This window comes from Cyprinodon variegatus, unplaced genomic scaffold, assembly GCF_000732505.1.
Source record: "Cyprinodon variegatus isolate N-32 unplaced genomic scaffold, C_variegatus-1.0 Scaffold1741, whole genome shotgun sequence".
Classification (NCBI taxonomy): domain Eukaryota; kingdom Metazoa; phylum Chordata; class Actinopteri; order Cyprinodontiformes; family Cyprinodontidae; genus Cyprinodon; species Cyprinodon variegatus.
Window position 1 is genome coordinate 43285 of NW_015152194.1, and position 21858 is coordinate 65142.

Consider the following 21858-nt stretch of genomic DNA (forward strand, 5'->3'; position numbering starts at 1 on the left):
ATTACTGAAATCAATCTACTTTTTCATGATATTCTAATTTTATGACCAGCACCTGTAAATTCTGTCTAAAAAGCTCAAACATGGTGGCAAAGTTGGTAGCCTTATTGGCTTGCAGGAAGGAGGTCTTATTTAGTACCCAATAATGGTTTAAAACATGCCAGTTTATGTGTCATCCCTGTGGATGGATCATCCAAGCTTCATTCCTCATTTCACAAAATTGACTGTTAGATCAAACAGTATCTCTAACTTTCCCTTGAGTGTGTTTGCCCGGTGTGTGTCTGGGTTACTGGCAACGTGTACAGCCTGTGACCAGCCTCCCTCCCTATCACTGCTGAAAATGAGCTTAAGCTGATGCCAACAATTACATCTACGTTTTTGTCCTATCTGTCACAATTTTTCATTTTTTGCCCATTTTAAACAAACATACAGATTATCTTTCTTCACTTTGATATTTTTGCATTAGGACAGGTAAAACAAAAAAAACAAAAAAATCAAAAACACGGAAATCGATTAATACAAAATCAAATTACGCTGTCGTTTAGTTGTGGTTTGTGCGCCCCGGATATTTGTTATTCTGTTTGTTATTTTTGTAAATTAATACATGACTGACTGATGCATTAAGGAAGTCAATCCTAAGGAGGACAGGAAATCAGTTCTTTTGCTGCCTCGATAAACACCCGCCCTACTATAACATCCTTTGCAAATAGTGAACGAGACGGGGGAGCAGAGAGGACCTAAACAACTCTATGCTGCAGCACATTTAGCTGAAACCAGCAGCGCTGTGGGAAACAGCCAGTGTGCCTCTTTACCTACAGTGGCACCCTTTAGGCTCCCCACTACACTCTCCTAGGTCTGGTTAGAATCATCTACTCAGTTTTACTGCTGGAGCCCTGGCTGTCAATTTATTTTATTTCTTTTGTCATTGCAGGTGAATTTATACAGGAACTAGCAATATAGACACTAAATCACAAACTAAAGACAGATTCCAGCTATTTATTGGATTTATCACCAGGATAGAGTTTGGTGTTGACCTGAAGTACAAATATAAAAAAAAAACACACAAAAAAAACTTAACATGAAGAGTAGATGCCTGGAGATAAGCAAAAGCACCCCTCGCAACCCCACTTGGGATAAGCGTGGCGGAAAATGGATGGATGAGGGGAGACCAACAATGCAAATAAAGCACCAAGCTTAGTGCTACCAAGTTGTCTGGACAACACTACGTATTTAAATAAAGTGCTCCTAGTGGAAGTCTCAGAACAGAAAGGAGGTGTTCTATAACAGAGAGTTGGTCAGTTTGCTCTTGCCACTTCGTATCTGTGTAATGTTGCACCACCTCAGGTGGCCTGTAGTCTTGGTTTACTCCATCAGCTGAAATTATGCAAAGTTGGTTTGTATTTTTTTTGTTTATCATTCAATATTGATAATACTAGCTAAAATGCCACCCTATTGGTCAAAGCTTAAATCTAGGTAGTGGATTTACCTTAAGTTTTACACTGTGGACAATAGTGACTTCCTACTTGGTGGGGCTAGAGATCCCAGGTCAGGCTTCAAAGCCAAGAGACTAGCCAAACTACTGTAAACAAACTATTAAATTATACAAAATGGATTAAACTTTAAGTGTGTCAAATTTTACTTTTAAACTTACTTTAATTTTGTTCCATGAGTTAATAGCATTTGAAAAAAAAAAAACATAGCAGTTTTAGTTAGATCCGAAATTAAAATGTATTTCTTCAGCAATAGAAATTGCTTTTTAAACTTAGATAAACATGCAGATGCAACATCATAAATTGAACATCATTTGTAACGTGAAATTAAAAGTCGAATTACATTGGGAACATGTCGGCAGCATTAAATGACGGACTTTGCTGATTGTTACTGATCCCTCCCTCTGAATCTGCATCCTGGTGCACCAGTCTGCATCACGGTCAAATGAGGGAAGAGTATTAAAAGCCTGTTAGATTTCCCACATAAGATTTGCAACAACATCTGGACTTTACAAATAAATGAAATCTTACTTTTAAAAGTTTGAATATGTTTTATATGTTTAAACAGAGCACTGCTAGATTGTTAAATGATAAACAAGCCATGGCATTTCGGGATTGCACATGCCAGCACACATGAATGGATCTACTATATATGTTTGCCTCTATAGGTACTTATTCATGTGTAAATATGTATTCATGTTTATAGCAGGTAGCTTTCTGGTTTTGTGAAGCAACTGGGGACTTGTAGAAAGAATGAAATGAACACAGAAGACTAATTAACAGTTAGTACCACTAACTATTATATTTCCTTATATAGGAGGCTTTAAATGCCTTAGAATGTTAACTCCACAATCATTTTTTCTTGTTTTTAAAGAATTAAAACCCAGTTTTACCCAGCAGAATAATATACAATGATTTCTGATACTAGATCAACATGTGTGGTCTGAAAAAGCTGTAAAATGTAAAGTCCCATAAAACTAACGATAGAAGAAAATGATTTAAAAAAGCTGGTATATAGTATTGTTGCACAAAAATATAATTCAATATGCAAGATTTGTTTTGCTTTTAACAAGTATGCTCTGGGAAATCCAGTTATCTATCTTAACCATAACAAATAAGCTATTAATTTTAACGAAAATAAATTCTAATGAATCCATATTAATCTATGCTGAGATGGCACTGATTACACAGCAGCTGCCCTAACTATAAATCTTAAAAAACAAAAGAGACTGCAATGATGTGCCCTGTTATAAGTGGGACTGTGCTTTTCATTTTAATTACCCGAAAAAGCTGCAGTAAATGTTAAACTGGAGACCACTGGTCCCCCTCTCAGCTCCTCATTAAGGGAAGTCAGCTTAAAAAGAAAGTCACATTTGATGAAACTGAGATAGCTCCCTGACATTTGTCTCTCTGCCTCAGAGTGAACCCCCCCACCTCATACAGCCCAGGAAGTTAAACAAATTAAAGTTCCTCCTCCCATGTCTTTTTTTTATTTTTTTTTTATCCCACCTGGCCAATCACGGGGAGTCTGCAGTGTGCGGAGGAGCAGTGGGGTGTAAAGTGACTGAGTACAACAGCTGCACAGAGACTCTGCACCAAACCTGGTGGCATGCTGTGCCTTCTCATCCAGCTACTGCCGCCCCTGCTGGGTGTATGTTTACGGCCAATTGCAAGACATGCCCAGCTGTGCTCCTCTCAGCCAATCACCTTTAGGTGCAGCTGCTGCTGAGTTCTGACAGTCAACCCCACCGAAAAGGAAGGACATCTTGATTTATACCCCATTTGAAAAACTCAGCTTCATCAGGCAACAGGAGAGGAGCAATAACTATCAGTGTGTGTCTGTTATACTTTACCCGAGTCTCTTGTTGTACTGCTTGACCTTCTCTAAAGAGGCAGCATTAATTTGGGCCTGATATTCCTCCACTGACACATTGTCTCTGTAGTAATATCCCTCCATGCTCTCCAGGGCTAAACAGAAAAACACAGCGTTATTCACCGTTTCTGATATTCTGTCAAACAGCCTTTGGTCTTTTCCTAAATCAGAATCCTTTTACTCTACCTTGTGTAAAGAGGACAGGGTAGATTTTAACACCGCCTCCATTTTTTAGCCTGTAAGGCAAATGTGTGAAGTAGTAACTCTCCAGGTAGAAATAGACCTTCAGGGCCTGCCGAGTGCCTTCCACCTGGTAGGAGATGGGCATATCTGAGAGAAGGCACAAAAAAAAGAAACGTTAGGGGTTAATAAGAACAGCAAACACTACATGTATCCTCTAAAGACATAACAAGCTTTAATATATATATATATATATATATATATATATATATATATATATATATATATATATATATATATATATATATATATATATAAAAATGCTTGTCTGTAGTATGTTAAAATGCTGCATACTTGCAACCATTGGTTCGCCCTCAAATTGTTGGAAGTAGAAGGTGACCTTCTCCAGATCAATCAATGCCACCTGAGTGTCCTCCAGCATGGCCTGTTCATCAGTCTGAAGAGGAAGACATTTTTACAACTGAATTATTCTTTTACAGGAGTCCCTTATCAAGCCTAAAGTATCATCTGGCAAATGCAATAGAACGTTCTTCAAAAACATGGTCTGTAAATATCAGTTTCATATTAAGGTTGGTCGATTGGATAAATCTATCGACCATCGGCAATAGACTCAGCCCTTCAAAGATTTATTTTTAAGAGCTATTTTTGTTTCTTTTTTGGGACGTACAGGTTAAGACACAGCCCCCAGTTCCACCGTGCAGCAGCGATTTTATCTACTTAAACTTGAGACAGAAAGAGCCAAACCAAACCAGACGAGCTGTTTTTTAGTGTGTGTATGTTTACAAACTGCTCCATCTGTTATGGATTTGATTCTAACACAAAAATACTAAATTAAAGAACAAAAAAAAAAAAAAAAAACAGAAAAGGAAAAATCTGTCCTGCAGTGAAGATGTGCGCTTTCTATCGAAGAAAACTAACAGCAAAAAAACAATCTTTTAGTCTGCTTGATTTTGCACATTCAGATAAACAAAAAAATAATGAATTTAAAAAATCTATTGGGTTTTAGCAGCGAGCGCAGGTGTTTAACAATATTACAGCGGTGCAAAAGATACGCTAGGAAATATATCGTCCATTGCCATTTGTTGGATTGACGAATATTTGTTTGAAAATTGTTACATATTGCCCAACCTTATTTCATCTCTAAATCTCTTTTTTTCCAGAATGAAAGCACTAGAGCCTCATTATGGCTCTGATATAAGGGCTGAGTAAAGCCAACTTTTAAAAGCAGGAAAATTCTATAAAAAAAAGAAAAGGTCCGAAAGATTTCCTGATACAGTGAATTAAGCAGAAGTTAAAGATTTTAAGAACGTCTGGCTTAATTAGCAACTATCAAAAATTTGTAAAGGCTTTAGGGTAGAAATAGCTGTTTACAGATATTTTTTTCTGTCCCATGTTTGTTTTGGCTTGTTTGCATTTGTTTACATCTCCAAATGAAGGGGACTACGAGCTTCCTCTTTAGTGTCCGCTCATCAGGCAAAAACAAGCACACATCTGCTTCTGGTCACGGCAGCAGGCCCTCTTGTTTTCCTAATTAAAAGTCTCTTTCACCCTCCTTTCTGTTTCTTCCTGTCCCCGTTGACCCCATACAGAGAGCTGTACATGTCGGCAGTGAAGGATTAAGGCCCTTTTGCTTCTACAGGACTATTTCACAAAACAAGAAGCACATCAGAAAGCGTATCCAGCTACCAAGTGATGCGTTGGAAAATCCATTTACTGGTCACTTCATATTGGTGTGCATTTTTCTTTCAACGTTTAAAATTCACATGATCTAAAACCAAAAGGTTAGAAAGGGAGCTTAAAACTGCTCAGAATACAGCAGAAGTATGCAGACTCCTGATAATGGCTCATAGTTTGACTAAGGTGTGCTGGAGCAGAGACATCTAATAGAGGTTGGAGATCTCATTGTTTACATTCTTATGATCAATGCCTAAGAAATCCTGCAGGTAGGTGTAAGGCTTACTAAGATTTAAATCAGGACATTAAGTGCATTTATTATTAGTTTCTTTTCTGGTGTTTTTTTTTTTCTTTGTTGCTTGTAGATTTAATTCTAGACAGGGAAAACTGTTTAGCAATTAAATATAAATTATCTTTTTTAGTTTCTATATATCGCTAGGCACCAACAATTGTTTTTCAGAAAGTAAACAGAAATTCTGTTAAACGCTTAATGAGTATCAAGGAAGCCTAACAAAAAAAAAAAATCAACTGATTAGGTGTGAAATAATTCATGCAATCTAGTTTTATGAGGTGTTGCATGAGGCATAGAGAGGATATATGAACTTGAATGTGATACATAGACCTTATTGTTGCTGGCAGATAACATAAATCATTATATCTATACAATCGGACTCCTTAGCTGCTGTTAACGACAGCTTACCAGATTGGGAGACAGGAGCGACTGGAAGTGAAGCAGCAGGCCAGCGCTGGCTATCTGCTCCAGCCACCGACGGCTGGCCTCCTGCGTTTCCTGGAGCTCCTGAGGATCTGGAAAGTCCTGGTCCAGTTCTATTCCTACATTGTTGAACTGGCAAAAAAAATAATAAAAAATGAGGCCATAAATAATTCAGTTACTCAGGGCAACATGAGTAAAACTTGTCTTAATACTGAAAGATTTATTTTCAGTATAACAGACCTGGTTCAGGACAGCCAGCAGGTGCTCTGAGAAAGCACAAACCGCAGCAACCAAAGACTGAGAGAGCACCATATCACGACGCAGCTGGATCTCTGAATCTACAGAAATGGGAGACAGTAAAGGAAAATACATTATAAAAGGAAAAAAAGGACTGAGCTGTAGGCAGGGAGAGGTGAACTGAAAACAGAACTAAGATGAAAAAATCACTAATAGGAAATTACAAATAAGGATGCTTTAGACCATCTTAAATAGTTTGATGTTACCAAGCATAAACATTTTACTAGAAATTATCTTGAAAAAGGTGAAATCAATGACCTGCATTATATCCAGGGAGATACACACTGTCTAAGACTAAATAAAGCAAAAATAACTAGTAGTTTTATGTCTGAGAAATGATTTTATACTTTTTTAGCAAAGGTTTCTAAGACTGTTTGGATGCTTTATTGCATTTTCTTAAGTTAAATAGTGAGAAAATTAATTAAATGCTACATTTTTTAGCGCTTGCAGTCTGCTTAATGAGAGGTAAGTAGAAGGTAATGCATAAATCTTATCAGTGTCTGACATTCTTCATTGCAGCATAAAACACAGATCTATAGAAAGCTTTAGGTACTGTATGCACTGAATCAGTAAATGCATTGGCTACTATCAATGAAAAAAAAAACACAAATATATCAATTCAGTTATCTTTTTAAGAAAAAAAAAAGCCTTATAGTAACTGTCTCACAATTTTGATACAATATCCAAAACCTTACAAAGACATCAAAGACATTCTTATTTATTCCAAGTAATGTGTTTTTACTTTGTTCACATTAAGGCTTTTTTTGCTCTTGTTTTTTGCCCAGTACTGACATATACAAAGTCTTATTAACCTTAGTCACAGATGGATCAAAATGTATAATTTATTTTCACTGCTACAGTACTTCATAATTAATATCAGTATTATAACTATGCTAGATTTAAACAAACAAACAGACACATAATAAAACAATCTACAGTGCAGCATGATCAATATCTATTGGTATTGACTTTAAAAAACTCCCTGCAGCATAACCACATAATCAAAGTACATAAATAAATAAATCCTAGCTTGAACATATAGGCCAACTGTCTGTACATTTTAGAACCCCTTTTTACAGACCAGACACAACTGTGTCAATGTGTCCTTACGTTTTGGATCAATGTTTAGCAAAATGATCAAATTATCACATATTTTTAGTATTTTGGGCTGAGCCTGCAAGATTTTTGGTTAAACTGTCCTGGTTGTTCAGAAAGGGGGTCCAAAGCATCACACATTTTACACCAAGCTTAACAGTGGACATTTGATGCTATCCAGCAAATTCAACCTTGTTTTTGCAGAGCTGCATAGTGTCGATGAGAAGCTCAATCCTATATATATCTTCAAGGATTAATCTACTCATACAAGAGATATACTATCAACTGAACTAAATACCAAAAGTAAACATTTCAACTTATTACATACATCTACTTTACTATTCTGTTTGTATTCAATGGAAAAATTAATTTCTGTGTTAATACGCAGCAAAAATTTCATCCTTCCCAAAGACAGTGGTACAGACCTGTATACTGCAGCAGAACCAGAAGCAGTCGCGTCTTCACCTCTGAAAACAGGATAAAAGCATATCAGTGGGAACTTAAAGGCAATTAAATGGCTAACATGAAAAGTGTGTACAGCTTCAACAGTATGAGCAAAGTTCAAAGGCCCACTAGTCTAGATCCCCTTGACCCTATGAATTAATGCAGAAAAACACAGTTCCAGATTAACACCTGTTTATTTTACATGTGGAGGGCCAGAAGAAAACAACTTGCAGAAACAAAGATAACAGCATGGATCCATATTTGTTTACAGTAATGACTCCAGGTTATAAAACAGGAGGCCACGCTGTTGAAAATGCCAGCCTTGTGAGATGTATTAATAATAACTCTGTTTGTGTTTTCTCAGTTGTGGCGACCCACTCACCCTTCCCAGGAGTGTCGAGTGGCAGGCTGTTAGTGCTTGGTATTGTGCCTGTGTGTGCAGTCAGTCAGCAAGTCAACAAAAACAAAACCCTCCTGCTGGCAATAAATACTCTCTTTTTAGGCAAAAATTAAAGAATCTCACACAATTCTCAGCTATCTTTTAATTCCAGCTTAATGGATCCAGTTTATGAGTCCCAGGATGGGTATAGGTTTACATTTTAAAGTGAGCAGAGCAGCTCTTGATGAAACAGTCTGTTAACAGCATTGAAGTACATGAAATTTAAAGCCAGGTCTGTTGGTTCATTTCTTTTTGAAACCAAGGAACTGATCTTCACAGGGTTTATGCCTCTTAAAATAGGTGCAAACGTGTTTGTAAGTGTAGAACAAACGTTTGGGGAATGTGCAGAGTGATTCATGTTTGCAATTCAGCAAATAGCATTTGCAGCCTTTTTTCTCAAAGTATGCCTTCATCAATATACAGATTATATTCTAATGACCAAAGTCATGGATAGAGGATATCAAATGTAAACATTTACCACTTGCAAATTGATTTTCTTAAATGTATAACTTAACTGTGGTACAGTAGCAGTTTCAGTGTCTTTTTAAGTACTTATGAAAGTTCAGGTGCAAACTGAAATGTAAAAAAAATCTGTCACTGCAACAATAATTTAGAAATGTGTATACATTTCTTGAAATAAGTGTATCTACCCTTAATTTGAGTAGGAAAGTAAAATAATCTGCCTAAAGACAGAGTGTTTTTACGCTTAAAATATGATAATTAGATAATATGCACTTGAAACAAGAGACTGAACTTTGATTTTTTTTTTCTCATTTTCATAACTGTCTTATTCAGAGTTTCTCACTTACCTGCACTTATTGTGAGAAAAATTGACTTACTAAGTTTTTTATTTTTTGCAGTGTCATTGGTACAATGCCAGAGGACGGAGAGTGATCCTGGTCACATGTAAACATATATCGACTGCCAAAAGTAACAACAGTATAGGAATATGAAAAGAAAAAAGTGGCATAAATGTGCAGCTCTTATTTATTGTAACAAGAAATTCTTATTCCCTCGATTTGATAAAACATAACAGTGCAAAAAGAGTGGTTTGATTTAGTTTTATTTTTTATTTTAGTTTTTAGCACTTTGAGACAGGCTACGAGGTGCACTATAAATAGTATTTTACATTATCATTATTAATTTTTTTTCTAATACTACTATAAATCCACCTCCATGGCTTTGAACCTCATCTTTCCTTCATGGCCGCTCTTTAACTGCCTTTTAGAAAACGCAACTTTAACAGATGGAACCAAACTGGTTTGTAAATCTTAATATTCACACAGCAAACTTTATATGCAGATCATTCATAACAAGCCCAATTTTTGTGTGTACAAAAAAAGACAATTGCAACTTAGCAGCCCTTACTTGAAAACTTTGAAGATAAGGCCTAAATTTGATAAGCTACAGTGCTAAAACCATGTAGATTTATAATTGTCTTGGTGCTTACAGCTTTTCAGGTGGACACTTACCTTCTACATATTTAGAAATGGTTTGTGTGAGACTTTGAACACTGTTGGGAAGGTTCCATGGATCCTGCTTGATGTGGAGGCGCAGCTTTTTGGCACAGTTTACCCCAGGCTCCATCTCCTGCAGAAACTCTGTTGGATGATGCACATGATTAATTACATGGACCAAACTCGATGTGGATTATTCAGTGTTTATCAGGTCTAAGGGAAATTTTAAAAAGACACAAAAGCTTCAGGAAAAGCAAGTCAAAATACAAACTTTTGTCAGACTAAACCCAAAGCGAAAAACAAATGCTACAAAAGTTTCTTCATTCAGCAATGAAGAGCTTAAGAGGAGCTTTTGTGAATATATTTTTTTCTTATATATTGGTACTATTACTGGGCCACTTTGATCTAAACCAGTGGTTTTCAAAATCGCCCCTTAAGTCTCATTGTCCTGTATGTTTTAGATGGATCTCTGCCGCAGCACACCTGTATGAACTGATTACATTATCCTTTAATCAGCCAGGAAGGGTGAAAAGTATAGCAATTTTTATTCAAATATAGAAAAATCTATCACAATTTTTGGTTTTAATCGGGTTGGAAGTTATGTTATTATCAGAACCCCTTCTATTCATCATATTACCCCTGTCCTTCAGCAACTCCATTGGCTCCCAGTCCAATTTAGAATAAAATTTCAAATCCATCTTTATACATTCAAAGCCATCCATAACCTTGCTCCTCCATATCTGTCTGACCTCCTTCACATTGCCACCTCCTCCCGCTCCCTTAGATCCTCCTGCTCCATCCACCTCACTGTACCCCCAGCTCGACTTGTCACCATGGGGAGCAGGGCCTTCAGCGGCTCTGCTCCCCAGCACTGGCACTCACTCCCTCCTGACCTCCGCAGTATTGACTCTCTCTACTTATTCAAAACCAGACTCAAAACCCATCTGTTCCAGCTCGCTTATTTGTGAATACTTTGCTCTTGTCCCTGCCTATAATTGCCTTTATGTTTCTGTATTTGTATTTTCGTTTTTATTTTCTGTAAAGAGACCTACAGTGTCTAGAAAGGCACTGTTAAATAAAATATATTATTATTATGTGTCCAACCAATCTTTTGATTAAACCAACCAATCTAATTAGGCAGTGTTTTTACCCAGTCTATATTGGTAAAAGGGCAAACCAATGCAAATTGGTCACCTTGGTAGCAAAGGAAGGCTAAAACAGGTCTTGAACCAACAACCCTTGGATTGAAAGACAATGTGTTCCAGCAGACGCCACTTGCAATAATAACTGTCCCTCAGAAGGCAATACTACTAAATACTAGTATCACAACTGATTTGTTGATTTGCTGTCATGATTGTCCACTTTAGTGTTTTGGTCATAGGCTAAGCTGCATTTTGGGCATCTGACCAGAGGGCTACTTCTTCCACAGGTTGGACATCTCTTCTATATGTCTTGTTAGGTGGCGGACAAGTGAAAGCACGCAGTTAACCGCCAAAAGAGCTGCAAACACAAGTCTGATGCAAACTCCAAAACAAACAAACACAAAAAAGTTGCAAACAATAAAATCCTGCAATGACGAGGATCAAATGTCGAAGATGTAAGAAGTGTTTTGTGAACCCGCCTGCTGAAGGAGATGAGAAACTCTCCAGTTGTAGTCTACCCACTGTACAGCCAGGCCCAATTGCTGTTCTCCGAAGAGCCGCTATCAGCTGCCGAGCCATACCACACTGGTTCTGAGCCGCAGCTTTGAACTGTGAACCCTTCGGCCTTTGATCCATTGGTTCAGCTTCTGATTGACCCACCACCATAAAGGGATCCCCATGCTAAGGCTGCTGTGAGTGACAAAAATAAGCCCTTCAAAGTTTCCTTCTGTCACGACTATTCTAAATATATAAGTGGAAAAATCTTTAATCACCAGTGTTGTTTTCTTCAACGATGACAAAACTATTTCATTGACACTCCTTTTTTGTTATGACAATAACGAAAACTGACGAGCTAAACATGGATCTTTGATGACTCTTTTCATAACCGAGACTAAATAAAATTTAGCTGTCAGACATTTAAAATGCATAGTTTTAGGGCGTAATTTGGTGGCGCAGTGGTTAGCGCACACGACCCATGTAGGAGGCCTTAGTCCTCGACGTGGTTGGAATCCGACCTGTGGTCCTTTGCCACATGTCTCTCCCCCTTTCCTGTCAGCGTAATGTCCAAAAAACGAGCCACACATTCTGCATGACCACAGATTGATCATGGTAGCAGCAGCAGGGAAGAAAATAACCGGAATGGTCCGGTACTGCACTCAGACAAACTCAGACAGATCTTCTAGCTTGTGCATCTTTGCACGCGTGTAGCTCCGAGTCTGCGCTTCACGCTCCTCTCTGATGGTTCGCTCTCAGCACTATGTCTCTTCCTGCTCCCGCTACTTAATAAACTAAACATAGTTTCTTTAATTTTTACCGAAAGGAATCCCTAAATTATATCCAAAGAAAATATTTCATTGCACTCTGTTTATTTTTGGATAAAGACCCAGATGAAAAGGTACATACTGTAGATTTTTGAATATTTCTTTCTTATTGTTATTTCTATCTATTTAAATATGATGTAAATGTTTCCTTGTATTGTCATTAAAACATTTTCTATGTTTCCTTTAAATATTTAAACATTTTAGTTAGCATATTCATTCAATTTAGGCCTGGATTGCCATGGCATTACAAGGCAATTATGTAGGTTCTATGGTGATGTGTTGAACTAGAGCTGCTATTTTCACAGCTTTTTATATAAAAAAAAGGGCATTAATTCATAAAAATGCTTATTCAAATTCTACAAATCAAGGTTTTCTGCCCAAAAGCAATAATGAACTGTAGCATTCTATACCCAGCAATTGTAGTATCTAGGCAAGAGCTGTCAGTCTAGTAAAGAGTCTGGTTTCTTCGAAATTTTAAAGTTAAACTTTTTTTAGACAATAAAACTGACTAACACTAGACTGAAACATTTTAAAGTTTTAGTAGACTAAAATAAAACTAACACATATAGTAATGACTAAAATGCGACTAAGACTAATAATAGTTTTCGTCCTGAAGACTAAGACTAAATCTAAGGTGGCTGTCAAAAACTACACTGCTAATCACATGCACATAATTTTAAAGGATCTGAAAAGACCTGCAAGAGTTTGAGTGACAGAAAATAAGATCTAACAATAATGGGTCTGTCAAAGTGAAAATATGCATGTGCAATCAAATGCAGGAATGCTTCACTTGTTAGATAACCATACTTGTTTTATTATCAATCACACATTACTGACGTTGGGACGGATCAGCGATGTTAAAGCTCTGACATGCCTCCTGAAGCAGCTCTATTTTCAGTTCAAGCATATCTGCACTCGCTTGAAGAGAGATGGAGATGAGGAGGAAGACGGTGTGCCAAATGGGCCAAGGTGTCTGGAGGCTTGAATTATCCAAAACATACAAAATAGCGGGGTAGTTTGCTGTTTTGCATAAAGTACTCACCGCTGTGCATTAAAGCTGCTGGAGGACACAGAGACTTTGTTATGTAGGGAATTTAGCCTGGTGGGATGGAGTCAAGCGCAAGACAAGACAGACTTTTGTTCCTTTTTGAAGATAAATGACTCTCTGAGAAGGATGCTTACACCACACACACACACACACACACACACACACACACACACACACACTTTCTTTTGGTTTCTTATCTGAGAACTGGGTCGAGCCATCTGAAGAAAGTTCCTCAGTTGATGAAAGAACGCTGTCAGCTAGTTTGTATTGGCAGAAGGAAACGATAAGGGTAAATTTAGCCCTTTTCTTCCACATTTCCTTCCACAAATTTATATTTGTACAACCATTTTTCTCTGCTTTCTGTATATAAAACATGAAGCAAATAGTATCATTCTCATCAGACTCATATTAGTCAACAAAGACCATGAAACACAGCAGACAGGTCAGTTATAAGGTTGTGGAGAACCTTGAAGAAAAGTTACAAAACAAAATCCCAGCTATGAAAATCTCACAGATCAATCCATCATCCAATTAGGACACAATAACTAACTTGCCAAGATGTGACTACCCAATTAAAATCACAGATTGCACAAGTAAAACTGTAATGTAATAACATGTAAAAAAAAAAAAAAAAAAACTTCAGCAGATATAATTACTTTGTGATGAATGTGCAGTATTTCTACTCAAAACAAAATAATAGAGTAGAAATGCAATGGATAAGTATTTATATCTGATTGTCTGGAATCCATCTACAGCACTTCTTTCCATGTGTTTAGCTACATCTGAGGATCCAAGAGGAAATAGCAGACCGATGCTTTCTTTTAGGTCAATACTGGCCCTGAGAGGCTTTTAGAATCCCCTCCACTCAGGCCCACACCAGGGGATAAGTCTCCCAGGAGGAGCAGTTGAAATTTTAGCAACTGCCAGAAAAAAATTGTGCTGCAAATGCCACATTGAAGAGTTCAAAGGTCAACAGATGTCCCAGTCATAGCTGGAGAAGTAAAGTAACACAGTGTTTGAATACTTTTATCATATTACCTTGTAGTCCTCTTGCAGGTGTGAAGCATTTTGTCTGCTCAAAAGCCCGAGCCACCCCCGCTCCTCTCAGCAAGCTGGTGATTGAGTCCACCTGAAGAAAGGACACAGGTCAAACATAGCACACTTGATATAGTCTCCCACTGTGGCAAGATTGGAAAGTTAGTGCTGGAAAGCAAAAAACAAAACAAAACAAAACAAAAAAGCTGCCTACGCATAACTAACACCCGCCCTTCACTCCCCCCAACAGATTGTGATGCAGGTGTAAACAGAGCTGCGGACAATGCCTAATTCACAACAAATAAGAGAAAGCAGCAACAATTTGCAGCAACGCCTTGTTCTGTTTTCTCATTTCACTACTGATGTAAATACCTTCATGGACCATCGTTGTTCAAATTACAGCAAATATCAAGTTAGTCCTACCTTCCCTACTTGGGGCTACAAAAATAACGAATGTTTCAATAAACAGTTGCCCTTTATAAAAAGATAAACATTCATCACAGAAATGTTCTTCCCTTCAACCAGCAGGATAATAGGAAAATATTTTAGGCTGCAATAAAATTCTTCTGTAGGAATAGGATTGCAGATGATTTCACATTTTACAATGTTTACTCGACTCACCTGGCTGAACAGATGCTCTAAGAAGCCATGTAGTTTCCTTTCCTTGTCATGGGACAGCCACACACTAGATGGCATCTCATCTCCTGCAAAAATGCAAATGTAACTTCCCATGTGGATCGCATCAGCCCCTTAACTTTATTAATACTATTTTACTATAAAGTAAATGAAATGTACTTTTTTGTCACTTATTTTTCTGAACAAAAGAAAGAGCAATTTAGATCTATCAACATTCTAATACTAGCTACCAATCAAGCTGTTGCAAATAAACTCTTTTTTACGCCCTCCTGTGGGAGTGCAATTAATCTTCTGTATTTGTGCACCTGAGTCCATGTCATCACTGTGAGCGTAGGAGCTGCAGTGACTGCTGCAGAGGCTGCTGAAGGAGGCAATGGAGTTCCTGTTGCTGTTACAGTCACTGAGGAAAAGTCAGAACACAGTTTAACAGGAATTATTATTGAAATTGTTCAACATGGAGTCTAATAAAAAAAAAAACTGCTTAATTTGGTTAGGACAGACATAAACTGAGCTTATATCAGTTAATCTGATTTTTAGAAGATGCTTCATTGTCATTGTTCAGAATATAATAAGATTTGGTTTGCCACTATGTATCTTTTCAGCGGGGTGTATGCTGTTTGCTGAAGAGTCTGTGTTAATATGGGGGAAAATAGAGTGCCTGTTCAAAAGTTAGATTTTTATTGTTTAAATTTCACAATTCAACTAAGATATAATTTTTTTTAGGTTTTGTCGTACTATTTTTTTAGTTTCTCCATCATTTCTTGTTTTTTTTCTTTTGATCCAGCTTTACATATCTGTTCAAGATTTTTATTTTGTGGAAAGGCCAACACAGAATCAGACAATCCTACAATTTATCATTGCTTAGTTTACTATGATTTATTTATAACACAGTTAAAAGGTATACAAGTTTTTTTGTCATGATTTCATATCAGAATAACTTTTCTCAAAAAATGTTAAACTGTTCTGTCATTTTTAGCTTAATTAAGTTAAGCTTAAAGCAATTTAGCTTTACCTTAGTTTTCATCTCACATCAACCCAAGTTGCATAAAAATAAATTGCCTTGCTCAGTTTGGCTAAACTTCATTTAAAAACATAATTTGTTATCTTAGCTTAACCAAACTCAAACTTAATAAATTTAGGTTAACGCATTAGATTAGCAAAGTTTAACATAGCTAAAGTCAGCTTAACTAGTTGAACAGAATCTAATTAGCCTCACCTTAGTTTAGATTAATCTAACTCATCTCAGATTTCCTCCAGTAGTTTTGCTTACTCTAATTAATTTTTACTCATATTATCTTAATATAAAGAGACATTTTTTGGGAGTTTTTTTATTTGTCCTTTTATGAATAAATCATCGTTTGATGAGCAAACTGACACCTTGGTAGTTCAGCCCCAATGCATGTTTTAGCCTGCGGCCTATTTGTTCTGAATGTACTTAAAGTCGGAAGTCCCAATGCTGTTCTCCGGATATGACGTCAAGTGCGCCCATGTTAAGGTGACATCAACCTTGCTAAGTAACAGCGCGAGCTACAAGAATGGACAGGAGGGTGCTGCAGTTCTGTGTTTTGGCCACAGGTGGCAGCTTTCTGAGAAAACTATAAAGCCTCTTTAATTTTACATAGTTGAATATAAATGGATTTTAGTCAATGTTGCTTAAAATATACAGATTTAAACAAATTTACCAAACGCATAGCTGCAAATAAATGTTTAAAACATTAGGGTTTTAGTATCAATAATGCTGAATATATATTATATGTGTGGGAACAAGTTACTTAGAGCCCTCTTTGGTTTGTGACTTTAGTTTTACCTGTATGAGTCTCTGTTGCTGATAGTGTCATGTCCAGAGTCCTCCTGCTCGTCTCCTGTCACATTAAAACACACCTTCTTCCCATTCCTCTCCACTTTCTCCCCTTCACTCTCTGCGGATATGTAGCTCTCTGGGTGCCTCATCTCTGACGCTGCAGGGTATGTGATGGAGGATAGCAGGCTGATGCAAGCAGAGGAATAGATGGATGGATTAGAAAATAAGAAAAAGAAAAGACAAATTATGCAAAACACAATCAATATAGAAGGATTAAAACAATAAAACACATACAATAGGCCAACATGTTTCCGGTGATGCAGTACAGTATGTACAGTATGCAGAAGAACCCACACAAAGGATGGGCTCCAATAACTTACAGTGGTGGCCAAACAAAACCCAGCCCTGTTTCAATTTGGCATTGGCACAAAAACATCACATGTTCAGTAGTCTCAGTCCTATTCGGAGACTCAAATATCTCGTAAGGTGCAGCTGTATCAACAGGCTGTGACGGCGCTGCAAATATCACTTCCCTTGCCTCCACTACCACTGACTCTTATTCTGTTCTGTTAGATGTCTATCAGAGGGGCAGGAAGGGGACGGAGAGGATATTTTCACAGTTGCAACAACACATGGTGGCGTTTAAAGCCATATCCCAATAAATGCTAGTCTTGTACTTTTTTGATCTCCCCCCACACACATTTATTCAGACACGCAATGTCTGTTTATATTTCAAACTCGTTTTAGTTTAAGCTCGCTTAAATTTTCCATTGCGTAATTCCATCGGCCTGTGAGACATTTCAAAGTGAAAGAAGGGACGCAATAGCCTGTTCTTCATCAAAGTGAACATAGCTTCCTAACACCCGCCAAACAAGGCTCAACTTCCCATCTCCTCAACTCTACCCTCTTTCTCTCTCCCCCACTGACCTGCTTTCCATTCATTTGTATGCCGACAAGGCAGCGATGATGCCCTCATTACGGTTCAGTCCAGGATTTACCACAATACCCCTAAAAAGGAAAGTGGCATTCCATCACCATAGAGAGGCCCTCCTAGATCTGTGAATGGCTGCTCATTACTAAAGAACTAAAGCCAGTACGCGGCCTGTGGAGCATGTACTTGGAAGCAATGTGGCAGAATAACAACAAATGGATCAGTGATGGTGGCCTCGGGTTTAAAAAGCTGGTAAACTATAACAGAGAGAATGAAGTTAGCAAACGTGCGGCTTATTGCATCAAATCTCTTACTGGAAGTTCTTTAACTTACTTTGGCACATTTAGCTACAAGACAGATAAGTATAATAAATATACCCTAAAGTCTGTCATTAATGATGAAAACCATCAATAAATAATATAACTTAGTGAAAATATCTATGTCATGCAATTTTTGTTTATATATATTCCAGGAAGTAGAAAAAAATAATGTTTTCTTGATGATTTCACAGAGATGAAACACAAATTTATTTTTTTGCAAGTATTATGTATTAGTCAAAACTGAGATTTTTTTCATATGTATTTCTTAAATTTAAAATCAAAATAAGAAAAATAAATATATGACATTCAGGGATGCATCAGATTATTTATATTTAGGTACTCTTGCATCGACTCTTGCATACATTTATAAACGGAAGGCAGGCAGGAAATGCAGCCTAAAGTTACAGCTGAAGAGTAAAGATGTTACATATACAGAAAATTCACTTTAATATCAATGCATTAAAACGACCATCCAAAACAAAAATTATTAACACCCAAGTCTGTAGCTTAAATTACAGTTTCATACATGCAGTAGCAGCCATTCAAAATGTCCCTTCCAAGTCAAATGCCAGCCAGATGGCAGCCCACTTCCCTACAACTCCCAACAAAATCCCCTCCAACTTTCAGCCATTGGAGTGACCCCCTCTTGCATATTTTTTTACTCTGACTCCAACCTTTCACTGAACTAATTCAATTCAATGCAGTTTAGTTATATAGCACCAATTCACAACACATGTCATCTCAAGGCACTTTACAGTTCACCAGATCATACAGTCAAATTGATTCAAAGTCCTCTATCAATGGAAAACCAGTTGATTGCATCGACTCATTGACTCGAATGCAATCCCTCACACTAGGCATGCTTGTAGCGACAGTGGAGAGGAAAAACTCCCTTTAAACAGGAAGAAACCTCCAGCAGAACAAGACTCAGTGTGAGCGGCCATCTGCCGAGGTAATCTTCATCCCCTGGTCAGAACTACAGGTTCTGACCAGGGGATGAAGCTTCCTAATAATAGTTTAGGACAAAGATTGATGTTTGAAAAGGAATTGTAAGGGGCCAGCAAAGGACCAGCCAAGGGCCCATCCAGCAAAGATGGGAAATAAACAATAGCCACAACTGTAAATTTATGGTAACAGCCACAATCTACTTGTAAAGACAAATCAGTTTGGGCAGTGGAACATCAATTTTTAGTGCTATATTGGCAAACAGGATATTGAAGATAAATACAAAATTTAGTTGCAAGGAGAATATCAGGAGAACTGTTATCTAAAAGCAGGGGCTCAGAAACCTAGCAGAGATATTTAAAAGCTTTGCTTGGTAAACCCAATACCCCTATAAGTCTCAAAAAAAAGAAAGATCACTTGAGATGAAAAAGAAAAAATAAGCCTAGCAGTATCCAGCTCTGATTTTTTTTACCAGCATGGTTCCTCTGACACCACAATGCATCAACCCTCAAATCTGTACAACACACTGTTTTTTTATGCCCATTTTGAAGTATGATCGAAGATTAGCTTTATGGAAAGAGCAGAATTCGCATAGACTGACTGAATCATGGGGAAATAAGCTTTTATACTCTTTTGTGGTAGTTTTTGACTTGATTACATGCCCTAAAGAGGAGATGGAAACAGATTGTCAAATAAGTTTTATAATACTTATCAGCCGTTTCTGCTGAAGGGTATTACCCTGAATCCCAACACAATATTTCCATATTTCTTCAGTAGTTAAAAAAATCTTTAACATGTTTAGAGGACTTTTGAAGTGAATTGTTTTCTCTGTCTTGCTCAGATAGAGAAAAGGAAGCCAGCAGAGCTAATTGTAGGCTAAATTATTAATCTAGTGTAGATCACCATCTTTATACTGCAAAGCAGCAGAATTCCTTTGGTCCAGCTGTTTACTACCTGCTATTGGGTTACAAGTTTTATGCACTGTTTTTTTTTTGTTTGTTTGTTGTTTTTCTCTAGTATGTTATTGGGAGTTCATTTAAAGTCTGCCACGCAAACCAGTGTGTGTTTCGATAGAGTTCACACTACAGCAAGCCAATGTAACCTTTTTTATATTGTCAATAAGCAGCATCAAATCTATTTAAATTATTCTTTTAGAGACCGTTTTGATGAAAGAGAGAATTCATTACGCGTCTAAAGTGTCAGACTTCAATATCGAACAGAATGGAGGCAACATCTTGAGTAGGCATGACTTTTAAATGACTTCTTGTTTCAGGAAGTCCTCCTAAATTTACCCACCCGCTTTAAAATCCATCTTTAATAGTAAATCTATCTATTTTTAATAGTATCTATATTTTAGGCTTCCCTCAAAGAAACTCTGTGGCTTTAAATCACTGTGAGGGGCTTTCGGGTGAACAAATTAAAGACAAAGTTATGGAAATAAGAGGGTAAGGTTATGAGTTTTTGTATTCACCAAAGCAAGGGAGGAAGTTCTGATAAGAAGCACATCACCAAGCACGTCCTCCAGCAGCTGTAACCCCGTCCCCGAGGCACAGAGACAAAAGGTCACAGATCTCCACCTAAAAATGGATTCCTCGAAAGTCTGCCAAGAAGTTATGCAACACCAAACTCAGCCAATGTTATATCTTTCCTTAAATTATATGGATATTTATGCCCCTGCTGCGAATCTACAGCAAACTTCCTTTCTTGGCCTTTAAAACGGAAGGATACGCTCAACATGACACATAAAATAGCCACTTAAGCTTCTCATTTTCCCATCAAGCCTAAACAAAGGAGGACTCTAAGAAAGTGAAAATAAAATCCGAGTTTGTGTGTCTAAATGCCTCTGGAGAGTTAAAAACAAGAATATTTATGTGTGGGAGAACGGGAGCATGTTCAGTATTAGTAAAGGTCTTTGGCCTGCTGGTCAACGGTCTAATATACAAACCAATCTAATGAAGTTCTAAGGAAGGTTCATCAATCCCGCAGAGGTTAAAACAATGAATCCACAATGCAACAAGCAACAGGCCAAATGAGTTCTTGCAGTGAAAAGCCTATCCTTACACCCTGCTACCCGTAACAAGCGTCTGCTCTGTAGCCTGCATGTTGAGCAGACAGCTCACAGTAAAGGTCATTATTGCTTTGCTTTTTTTTCTCCTAATGGCTGTTCGGAGCATGCGATGATGCCAGCGCTCTAATTGGCAGTGACAGGAGCATGACAGAATTTATCCTGATTCAGACATTAAAACCCCGCTGAGGACGCTGCTCATCATTTACAAGGTGAGCTGACAGCTCGTTTCATCAGGCAACTTTTAATCTCAGTCACCAAATTAAGACAGGACTATCAATGACTAAATCAATGAAATGATTATTTGAAGATTCACAGCAGGCATGACAATCAGGAAGCTGCCTGTGGGGCAGTAGAAACTGCTGAGCAGGTATGCAGTAGGGATGCTGTTTTATAGAGTTGACCTGGCTCTAAATAACATCTTACTTTTTCTTTGTAGAAATTTGATTCATTGCTCAATGGAGGTGCTGCAGAACAAATAACTCTGCATCTATACCAAACATGGAAACATGTTGAATACAAACAGCAGAATGTACAGCAAATACACACCCCATGCCTGGTTTAAAATCCCTTTTTAACACATGCTGTGGTAAGAAAGAAAACCCCCCAAATGAAGTCGAATAGGCTTCCTCTTCAACCTTTGTCACAGAACACCAAGGCTGCTTAGGTTAAAGCAAGTAGTATGGAGCAAACTGGTTTATATAAAAAGTTTTTTTTTCTTTTTCATACAATTAATGAGATCAAAACAGTTCAAATGAAGTTACTTAACTCTTCTTTGTGTTAGATGAACGTAAGTTTTTAATTTTTAATGACACGCGTCTCTCTATGGCCTTAAATAACTCAAGCCTCGCCCCCCAAAGCTGACTCAGCGAGCCCAATAAAATATTTTATAACAGAAATAAACATGGCAATGGCCTGCTGTAAAAAACAA

General features: G+C 37.5%; 1 protein-coding gene across 1 annotated transcript in view; it reads right to left on the bottom strand.

Moving 5' to 3' along the window:
• Positions 1-21858, bottom strand: part of prex2 (phosphatidylinositol-3,4,5-trisphosphate-dependent Rac exchange factor 2) — a gene marked incomplete at its 5' end in the record, with an annotated part of 77604 nt that overhangs the window by 24993 nt on the left and 30753 nt on the right. The window contains 11 exons of the mRNA XM_015404435.1: positions 3341-3455; positions 3547-3690; positions 3895-3997; positions 5936-6082; positions 6191-6288; positions 7768-7809; positions 9698-9826; positions 14233-14323; positions 14851-14933; positions 15171-15265; positions 16673-16852. Coding sequence (XP_015259921.1) covers positions 3341-3455; positions 3547-3690; positions 3895-3997; positions 5936-6082; positions 6191-6288; positions 7768-7809; positions 9698-9826; positions 14233-14323; positions 14851-14933; positions 15171-15265; positions 16673-16852 — 1227 coding nt within the window. The remainder of the gene's footprint in view (positions 1-3340; positions 3456-3546; positions 3691-3894; positions 3998-5935; positions 6083-6190; positions 6289-7767; positions 7810-9697; positions 9827-14232; positions 14324-14850; positions 14934-15170; positions 15266-16672; positions 16853-21858) is intronic.